At 43.7% G+C, this 10,757-nt stretch overlaps 2 protein-coding genes across 2 annotated transcripts; one reads left to right on the plus strand and one right to left on the minus strand.

The window, feature by feature from the left end:
* The first annotated feature begins 230 nt into the window (after window positions 1–230).
* On the plus strand, window positions 231–6,621 carry LOC119452689 (U-scoloptoxin(16)-Er13a). Its single transcript, XM_037714657.2, has 3 exons — window positions 231–388; window positions 4,966–5,077; window positions 6,366–6,621. The coding sequence occupies exons 1-3, from the start codon at window positions 277–279 to the stop codon at window positions 6,466–6,468; spliced, it is 327 nt and encodes a 108-aa protein (XP_037570585.1). The 5' UTR covers window positions 231–276; the 3' UTR covers window positions 6,469–6,621.
* Window positions 6,622–9,532: 2,911 nt separating this feature from the next.
* LOC125945263 (uncharacterized) lies at window positions 9,533–10,463 on the minus strand. The gene is made up of 2 exons (XM_049666951.1): window positions 9,768–10,463; window positions 9,533–9,707 (listed from the first exon to the last, which is right to left on the minus strand). Exons 1-2 carry the CDS (start codon window positions 10,190–10,192, stop codon window positions 9,569–9,571), a joined length of 564 nt encoding a protein of 187 aa, XP_049522908.1. The 5' UTR covers window positions 10,193–10,463; the 3' UTR covers window positions 9,533–9,568.
* Between the last annotated feature and the right edge of the window lie 294 nt (window positions 10,464–10,757).

Raw genomic sequence — 10,757 nt, forward strand, 5'->3', positions numbered from 1 at the left:
CTTGTGCCACGTGCTTCTTCAACAGAAAAAGAAAAACGAACTCCTTGTTTGCGTCTGTGATTTCTCCGAAGTGAACACGTGAATCTCAGCAGGGTTACGAGTCTTCCCTAATGAGTTACAAACAAACGTGAAGAACAAAGAAACTCCAAATTCTGCACTGTTGCTACGTGAGTCGTTATGTCAGCTGAAGGCTTCTCAGCCGCTATAAAGGAGTTAGAGTCGAAAGTGCGCACTCGTCATTGCCCACTCGTGACAAACAACCTCTGAGCACTCAAAATGCGCACTCTTGCGGCTTCGCTCTGTGCTTTCGTGGCCTTTAGTATCGTTTGCTGCGATGTCCAAGAACGCGGTCATACCTACGTGACCAGAAATGTGACTGTCCAAGATGGTACGTATAATTCCTGCTAATAATTTGGCGTTATTTCTAGGCAAATAATTACTTCGTTTTCTTAGCTGTAAGTAGTGCGATGACACTATTTTTTTGCAAACTTGTTATACTTCACATCTTTTAATATTTCATCACTCTCGATTTCGAAGTTAGGACCTTTTTATGCTTTTTAATGTTAGCCGCCTTTTTTTAAAGATTATCTGTTGCATTTAAGACGCATCTGCTCATTGAGCTGGATTACATAAAGGAACGGATTTTGCTTGCACAATGAACGAGAACACATACATGTTTACTATATCTTGACAAAATTTCGCCAATTAGCTTTTTAACTAATAACTTTGGCTCACGTATTGCGTTAACCAAATTGAACATAGTGGTTTCACGAGAACAAGCTTACAAGCTTTCTAAGTACGTAGAACCAGCTTTGAGATAAGCGTTGTCAAACTTTTGATAAAATTGCATTGTTCCATTTACCTTTCGAACAAGACGCTTTTTTGCGCACTGGAAATCAAACATAACTGCTAAAACAGTGCATTTTGTCACACACATTGGGAACGTGTCTTTTGAAGCGGGTGTCGTGATCAGAATTTGATCCAATTGCACTTGAATTGCAAATCAGCAGCAGCAATTCATAAAAACGAATATGTAGCGTAGAGCACATAGTTTAGACATTAATAAGCGGCCGATGTTTATAATTAAATAATGCGTTTTGATACCTTGTTTGAATATTCTCGGTGTTATACACGGTAAGCCACGATTAGGAATTATACACTGTTGCTATAAGCAACACGAGAATTTTAAAGACCCTAACAAAAAACGAAAACACCCTATATATCTGTTTGAAGCTTTCAAAGGTTGGCAGAAAGGGTGCAAACGACCGGGCTGTACGTTTGAAAGCTTCACAGGTTTTGAAGCTTTGAAACATACAGCCAAGCCGTCGGCCTTTCTTTTCAAATCCGTAAACGTAAGTCTGTAAGCAATTGCCATAGGCGCATGAAAGACACCCTTCAATCGCCAAGATTGACGTTTCGGTTGCGAGTACATGAACGAAATAAACATTCATTCAATGTCTCACTTAACGGAGTTTTTACGCCACAGATGATATTACGTTCAGAGAAACCGCCACAAATCAGTGCTTCGCTAACGGAATTGATAAATCCGCCAGTATTGATTTTATCTCGAATATTGAGAAGCATAGAATATATGGCTATCGAAGACTGCAGAGTATTTATTGGGTAGCATTCATTGTTAATACATGACAATTTATTTCTGACATTACTTAACGAATAGGTCAACCCAATGCTAAAACATAACCGTGTCATCGACCAAATTGGTCCACTATGTACTCGTATATGTAACTCATTTTCCATTACGAGTGATTCCATCTCAACTGCGACTGCTTTTCTGTTAATTACAGCAGCAAATTTTAACGAACAAGACAAAGAAACGATGATTGATGTTCATCCTAATTAGAAAATGTGGAAGATACATTTTTTCCAGAAAGAAATTTTTATTGCCGTGAGCGCTGTCACGGAATTATGTCAAATAATATTTGTGCATGCTGTGTGAGCATTTCTAACAAATCTTTTCGTATAATGGGCGTGCCAAAGGCGAGAAGGTAGCAATTTATTGTTTATGCCCTCATACGTCAGTATCTAACACTTGCTTACAACAGGCATGGCAGAGGTTTCCAGTGGTACTAAAACCGGACTTCACCAGATTATCCCGTTCAGTAACGAAATCGGAGAAGGTTCGATGTAATCCATATATATATATATATATATATATATATATATATATATATATATATATATATATATATGGAAAGTAGGCTCAGCATAAAAAAACTGTGAGATCTCATGCATAGCTATTTTGGTTACACCCGGTTAGTTTACCTAATCACAAAAGATTAGTTGTTTGCCAATATCGACCAGTTATAGATGATCGCTACACATCACTAAGAGTACTGAAATATTTTTTTACAAGTAAAAGCTCTCTTTATTTTAAGTTGAGGGCCCTTAAGTGCAACAAAGGACGCTAAATTACTTCAATGGTACCGGGCAACACGTTGTATTTCTCGTGTACATGATAAGCGTAGGTCTCAAAATGGCATTGGATTGCATTATTCTAAGTAGTAAAGTGACACGACCTCGTTTTTGTTTCCCTTGTGAGAGGGTTTCATTTACATTCAACGCTATGTTCCAAATTTTTAACTTGTCACTAGCCGGAATATTGAACAGCAAGTTCCGTCTCCATACGAAGACCCCGTAACTGAAAGGGTCATGTAAGTAGAAATACTTTTCAGCCACAGGATACACGTAGCATAGCATTATCTAGTGAGTATTATCTCTAAAATTAAGCAAAAATCCGTGGAGGACGCTATAAGCGGTAAGTGCGTTGTGGGTGCCAAATATGCATATAGCTACCGCGAGTGCTTTTTTTCCACTGCTTTACGGTGCTGGTCTATCAAGTTATTCCGGTGCTATAGTCTTCGTTAAGCTCAAGATAAGCATGCTGACTGTAACTGCATTAGCGCTGTCGTTGTATAGATAGCGAAATAATATCAGATTATTCGAATGTTGCGAAAGACGCACTGCCGTTTCGAATCGAAGCTACCGCCACCGACTCTTGTGGAATGTACGATAATGAGTATACCAGTTGTTTGTTTTTAATATGGTACAATTAAAAAAGAAATGGTCATATCAAAGCCCGCAGCGTTTTTACAATTGCCAATAAGCTACGCGGCTAGGCGGACATTAAAAGCTAAACACGCTTCAACTTCAATTTTGCTCACCACCTAAACACCTAAAATGTTCTAGAATGCTGTTTAATTGCTATTTTGAGGGCACATGTGGTTACTGCGAAAGTTCAGCCAGTGAGTAGTTGAATCATGTCTGTATAGCAGAAATCCCAAGACCAACAGCATTTTCAAGATATTAGTCCTCAAAAGCTACTAAAAATGCCTCGCTCGCTGTTCCATTTAACATAGGTTCAAACTGTGAGAAGATCGCCATACCATGTTGGTGAAGCAGCGCACTGACCAGTACAAGGAGGTGAGAGACAAGAACGCACGACACTTGGTGCTGTGAAACAGCGAGTGTCGTGTATTCTTGTGTCTCTCCTCCTTGTTGTGGTCAGTGCGCTGCTTCACCAACACGGTATGATGATTAATCACCAGCTCGCCCAACTTTCTACACTACTGATAAAAGAACGTTTTGATGAAAATTGTTACCAGGAGCCCCAAAATAATTTGTAGAACCCTTTTAATGTCGCATACCTGGAAAATGGTGCTATACTTCGTCTTTCTGCTAATATGACTTTACTAGTTCTTGGCTTCAATCTGGCGATACATGTGCCCAAAATTTGTTATAAAAGTTCAATAGCATATTGCACTCATTTAAAGCGAAACTATCAGTTAAATTTTATTAGTGCTAATCCGTCCACCTACATAGCCTATCAGCAAAAATGGCGATTGTCTACTATGGCCTAATATTTATCTGCCGCAGAAAAATCATCTGCTATGTAGGGTGTCCATGCTAACGTTAGCTAAGCTGCTCAAAGAAACAAAAAGTTTTAAAGAACACTGGGCAAGACCTATGCTGTTCGGTCGTCCGAGCTCTAACGACGCAACACCGACGGTCTTCAAATTGCATTCTGCACCGCTTTTACTTTAATCTTCTTTTTCTTTGAACAGCTTGAGTGATGTTAGCTTGTACAAACGGCACATGTAGCAGCCAGACGTCAGCGATTGACTTGATTAGAGGACCATCTACCATACGCTGTGATATAGCGGTCATTTATTGTTTTGTTTTTGGGAACATTTTAAACAAATATTGTGTACTTTTATTTTTCTTTCTACTTCTTTCACCTGTTCACCATCACTGCCCCATAGCAATAGCGAATTACTCACGGAGTGAAGCTACTTTTGGTTAGCATGGCTTACTTATTTACGTATACACTTATATACTTATGTAGGTATTTTGAACTTGTCCGCTCATGTACTCTAGGTAAGGGACGGGCACAATTACGTCCTTCAGTGGTATCTCAGAGCACTTTCTCCCCCACCTCCAGACGATATTTCAATTTGGGAGGAAATTTATTACATAGTTAAATTTTTATAGTTATTAAATAAATCGAGGCTGGAATGTTGTCTTCTGAGCTTGGCTATTTTAAAAGTGTACCATTATGTTTATTCTCTAAGAAACAATTTTTTCGGCACCCTCTGTATTGGCCCGAAATATGAAAATCACTATGTTTGAAGCTGTTTTTTTACAAAAAGGCAACCTCGTCCCATCAAAGCGGAAGAGTGTATTTCGATAGCGTAATTATTTACGTGGTACTTCACTTGCAGAGTGTGTGGTAACATTGTGAAGTGAAAGCCCACAAGCGGTACAAGGAGCAGCTAAACCAAATATTTGGTTAGGCAATTTAATTATGTCAGTGTTCTGAAATAGTACTTGTGTGAATCCGGCTTCTTGCTGTGATCTTCTCGTGCACTTTCAAGCAACGCAAGAATAGGTAACGCGTGTATGAGTGCCACGCTCGGCCTTCACGAGCACATTTTCTGTACATCTCAGGTGCCTGTGTCTTTGAACGCAACGTGATCAGGGACGGTGAAACTAAGGCGCTCAACAGCCCCTGCGTCATTTCCACCTGCTACGCTGCTGCCCGCGAAGTGAACTCAACCCTGTGAGTATGGGAATCCGGTGTCACAAATCTGCGATACATCTAGAAGGATATAACCAACCAGCTCTTTTTGGACTTTGAGGATAGAATGAAGAAAATCCAATAAGTACGCTGCATACGATTCTGCTTGAACAGTCAAGGCGGCGATTTCGCACCAAAAGTCGCGCACTTGCTTCACGGAGGTATTTCTTGCAATATGATGCTTCTTAAGTGCCTTTTTGATTAAACACTAGCCCTAGGATTGTTTTCGTTTATTAATTGAATGCGCAATGTTCTAAGAACACATGGAACACTTTTACTCATTATTTATGTTGAGTTCATCGTTTTCTAAATTATAGGATTTAACGCCTCCAAACTGCACATTACGTTATTAAAGGCGCCGTCGAGGAGGGCTCTGAAATGGTTTCTTTCAATTGGGAGTTTTAATCATGCACCTGCCGATTTAACGACACGAGCGTGTCTTTAAGACTTTACAAAAGAGAGTGCTTTAGGTATTCAACCACATAGCCATTTGTTCACTTGTACTAATTTATACGATAAAAAAGGCATCGCACTAACTATATTCATTGTATCTCCTCAGTACGCACATTGAATTCTTCAGCTCACGACCGTGCAACTTGTAAATAGCAAAGAACTCAGATGGCGACCGCGACTTTTCAGCTCGATGGCACAGCAAGGCGAGAATAAACGCCTGGCAGCGCATGTATGCAAAGTCTCGTTACATACTGCGGATGCTAAAATAAATGCAATATCACATTTACAATTATGCAGCATCACGTTAATGCTAAAATGGCAATACTGTCAAGAAAGTACAACAATAGTTTACATCAATGGAGATAGCAAATGCGCCCGTAGCCTTAAATTCAGGGGCCTCGAATTATAGGCCCGCAAATTGTTAGCGAAAAAATTTACCGCACCGAACACTCGTTCAGGAAGTTCTCCATCTCTGTGAACAAGAAATGTGTCCTGTTCTCCATAGTTATATGCGGGTGCTGTAGACGTGGCCGAGTACACCCAGCCGAGTTCACTGAAACCAACTGTTTATTATGAATTAATGCTTGCCTTTTAGAACGAAAGTTCTGATGGCCCTACTTAACCTGTGTTATTCAGCCTTCAACAGTCAAGAATTTGGAACATCATGTTATCAAACCTGGTTCTATTCGCACTCCACTGACGTTATTTCATTGGTATTTAATACGGTAATAAAAAGAAATGAAAGGGAAACTTGATATGTTTACAAAACCGCTCATCACAATACAGCCGCTGAAACACCTCGTGCCTACTTTTACAGCTGCCCGAACTTCGGAGTCGCCGAGGGCTGCAGGGTGGAGTGGACCCCCGACGGAGAATATCCCAACTGCTGCCCGAAGCACGTGTGTCCCACCAGCTCCTAAATGGCCTCGAATCTGCAGAAACACTGAAGCATGCCTTTATCAATTGAATGACACAATCGCCAAAGTGGGACTCGTTTAATTGTTACAAAAGCATGCCAGAAGGAGACTCGCCTGATGTTGAATGTGCGCCGAAATAAACTCCTATAAATAAGTGATCGTGTTTTCGAGTGCATGTTTTAATACGGTGATTCTCAAAATGGAAGTGTCAATCTACGGGCAGTCTGGTCGGCCTGAATGGTCTACGTCTAACAAACAATTATGATGAAGTGTGGGATGACTTGTAGCTTCCCTACCCCAGTTTCTCATATCGACTATGCTTCAAACATTGAGTGCAATTTGGTATAATTCTGGATTTGTGTGCGCATATCAAGTCGGTCATGCATACCTGCTACTAATCTTATGTCTATCTTCCTATCCGCCGTGTAGTGCAGCAATCCATACCAAGGGCCCTGCATTTCTGCACGGTGTGTCACTCTATTTTACTAAAATTGCATCAACACATTCGAGCTTTAAGGAAAATGGTCAAATGACATGTAGACTGAAGGAATCACCAAAACACCATTTCATGCATTGAAGCACAATACTAACTGGGATATCGCGGTATTTCGTCACCAACTTCAGGAATTACTATCTCGGAACTGGTGTCATTCTGAAAATTCATTCTATGTGCATACACCTTGCGCATTCATCGCCTACAATTCGTAAATGGGAATATATATGTAATAAAGTAATTAATTAAAGTTTCATTAGTCATTAATTGATAAGTATTTCTAATACCTGCCCACCCATTTGCGAAATCCAGCTCAAATATTAGAAATGTGCAATCTGACAGAGGTTATTTTTAAACATCGCTTAAGGTTTTCACAGAAACACAAGGTGAATCTAACGCCCCGCTGTGCTTTAATATCAATCTAGTCGGTGTTTTTGGACACTTGTTAAGATGAAGCGAATATAGGCAGCTAAAGGCAATGCAGCATAAAACAAGATCAAGAAAATCTAAAAATGAACTAGAAGGCAGTTACTAAAGGACTTGGGAAACGGTAGAAGCTCGTAGTGATCACCAATTAGCGGTTAAGTGGGCACCATATTGACAGGCTGATTTGTCATCGTCATAAAGGAAAATCACTGTTTTAAGTTTTCATGTTGGAATGCTGGGTGCAGTCCTAGGCTTTAGTTCATTGCCCACTGCTGATAAAAAGAAAATGAATTGAATTCTGGAGTTTTACGTGTAAACCACGATTTTGTTATGAGGCACTACGTAGTGCAGGACTCCGAATTTATTGTGACCACCGGGGGACATTAACGTGCCCCCGATGCACGGGACACGGCCGTTTTTGCGTTTCGTCCTCATTGAAATGGAGCCGCCAGGACCGGGATTCGATCCCGCGACCTAGTGCTTAGCGGCGCAACACCATAGCCGCTTAGGCACAGCGGCAGGTTGTTGATAAAGATCGGAATTGTCAATAAGGCAATACAACGCCACCATCTATTGAGAGATAAAGCTATCACCGCTCTCATTGTTTGGGTGGCTCACAAAACAAAGCAACCGTTGCTTTATACGGTTAACACTCGCAAAATCTATGATGTAACTAATAGTGCAGTGCTCAGTGATTGAAAAAAAAGTCGCAGGCCTGCGCGGCACACGCAGCACAGTCACAGCGTCAGCTGCAGGAGCGGCTCCATATAGGAGCTCCATTTTCGGCTGCCAGCACTAGAGGTTCTTCGCGGCGAAGTCCATTTCAGTCGCTTTCACGAGAACGAACTGAACTGTCTGCCCGGCGTCGACGGCTAGCTGAGGCTTGTACTGCTCTCTGCACAGCGATGTGCTGAGCCTGACTGCCTGGATGCAGCCGTGCGCGTCGCTCTACGATTCGCTTCTTCACCAGTGGTTCGTACCTTGGGCGGAGGCACCATAGCGTGTACCGAAGAGTAAACACAGGTTGCCAACAATGTTTTCGCTATACCAATAAGCGCTGGGGAAACCGAGCTGGCGCATTTTTGAATACCATGAAAGCAAAAGCCCTTGTGACAAATTGTCAGTGCGTTTGACCCCAGTGCTCACCGCTGGCGCAAAAAGACATGTATGTGTCCTGAATACCGCGTAAATATTTCGTATAGTGCTAGTTGTTATAACATGACTCGTTTTTTTAATTACACCATAACCACCGACTAAATCACAAAATCATTATGCGAGGAAATTGAAACCTAAGAAATACTTTCGTTGTGCAGCGTGGATTCGAACTCTCGACCAATATATTGCCAGTTTAGGATGCAACTTGCTAGCAACTCAGCCGATGCTACAAGCAGTGGGAAATACTGATCCTGGCGAGCTCGGTCCACCGGCAGCTGCCAAGATTGGCTAACGCCTTCTCAAAATGTGTGTTCTGAACAGAGTTGGCTTATGGGCACCTTCCTTACGAGAAGATGGTTGCGCTTGAGTGGCCCTACTTTATTGTGCGCCTATTGCGCAAAAACCAATTTTCGCTTCTCTTTCAGGTGCTGTGTTGTCTTGCAGGGTCAAATGCCAAGCAAGCGCGAAAATGTTCAACATATTACAGAGCTGTACACCTTACAACTCCCGATCAACACCAGTTTGAGTTTGATATATTATACGGTCAGTGGCATCCTGAGCTCTGTGAAACGTGATCAATACCCCCCGTAGTGGCGTATATATAGTGGCTTTGACTTTGCGTTGCTAAGCCTCAGGCCTCGCGATAAAATCCTGGCCATGGCGGCCGCATTTACATGGAAGCGAAATGCAAAAATACCCGTGTACCATACATTAGATGCGCTTTAATGAAGACCAGGTTGAGAAAGTTATTTAGGAGTCCCCCATGCCGTAGTTCGTGCTTCATAATCTTACTGTGGCTTTTGGCATGTTAAACTGCAGAATTCAAAGGGTACCATTGCTGCTTGGATGGACAAACGTATTGCCGAGGTACACCGCTCGGGGCTTTACGCGCGAGTCAATGGTATTATTGCAAAGATATAAGAAATAATGCTATAACATGTTTTCGCTATGTTGTTTTCATCGAGCGACCTCCTTCGAGCATTTTAAAGACAGACAGACAGACAAGAAACTTTATTTTGTCCTAAGGGACTACTTTGTCGTAGTCGCGGGCCGCACCTGCACCGGGGGCGGAAGACCGTGATCTTCAGCCCTTTCGCAAGCCCTTTGGACAGCCCGAAGCTGAATATGAAGGTCGTCGCTCTTGACGGCTTCTTCCCAGTCTTCTTGCCTGTTAAAAGGCCAGTGGTGCAATGCTGAACATTGCCACAGCATGTGATTAAAGGTCGACCTTTCCTCGCCGCAGTCGGGGCAGCGGGGATCCACACCCGGAGCGTAGTGGCTCAGCCTAGATCGAGACGGAAATGAGCCCGTCTGCAGCATTCTCAACACCGAGGCCTGGGGTCTGCCGAGCTTCGGGTGAGGAGCTAGGAACTGCCTGCGACCCAGCTGGTAGTGAGCCGTGATGTCGTGAAAAGTAAGCAGCAGGTCCGTGGTCCGGTCGATCCCCTGCAAAGCCGGGCCCCTCAGACCGGCGCGGTTGACGAGACCTCGCGCCTGGTCGTGGGCCAGCTCATTGGGGTTGATCGAGCCGGGAGAGACGTTCCGGTCCATGTGAGCCGGGAACCAAGTGATGACGTGACGGACCGTGCCTGGCTTGCGGGTCCTAAGCACCGCCGCAGCCTCGGCCGAGACCGAGCCGGCGAGAAAGGCCATCGCCGCCGACCTGGAGTCTGTGAAGATCTGGGTGCGCCCGGGATCGCACAGAGCCAGCGCTACTGCGACTTGCTCTGCGACGGACGCCGTCGAGTGTTGGATGGACGCTGCGTTCAGGATTTTGCCCTGGGGGTCAACTATCGTGGCCGCGTACGAGTTTGATCTGGGATACTGCGCCACGTCGACAAAGGACGCGAGCTCTGGGTTCTGCAGGGCAGTCTTGATGAGTGCTCGGGCCCTGGCTGCGCGCCTGGCCTCGTTGTGTTGTGGGTGAACGTTCCTCGGGAATGTGGAGACTCTAAAGGCGTCCCTTTCTTCCTGTTGGAGGGGTCGGCGCACGACTCCGCGGCCATGGCGGTGAGGCCCGCCATCTCGAGTATTCGGCGGCCGGACTTGCTGGCAGACAGGCGAACGATCTGTGCCGTTTTCTGTACTTCTACGATTTCGCTCAGGGTGTTGTGGACCCCGAGCTGCATCAACTTATCCGTGCTGGTCGTCACAGGGATACCGAGCACTCGTTTAATGCTCTTCCTGATGAGTGCGTCAATCTTGTTTTCCTCAGACC

This window comes from Dermacentor silvarum, chromosome 5, assembly GCF_013339745.2.
Source record: "Dermacentor silvarum isolate Dsil-2018 chromosome 5, BIME_Dsil_1.4, whole genome shotgun sequence".
Classification (NCBI taxonomy): Eukaryota; Metazoa; Arthropoda; class Arachnida; order Ixodida; family Ixodidae; genus Dermacentor; species Dermacentor silvarum.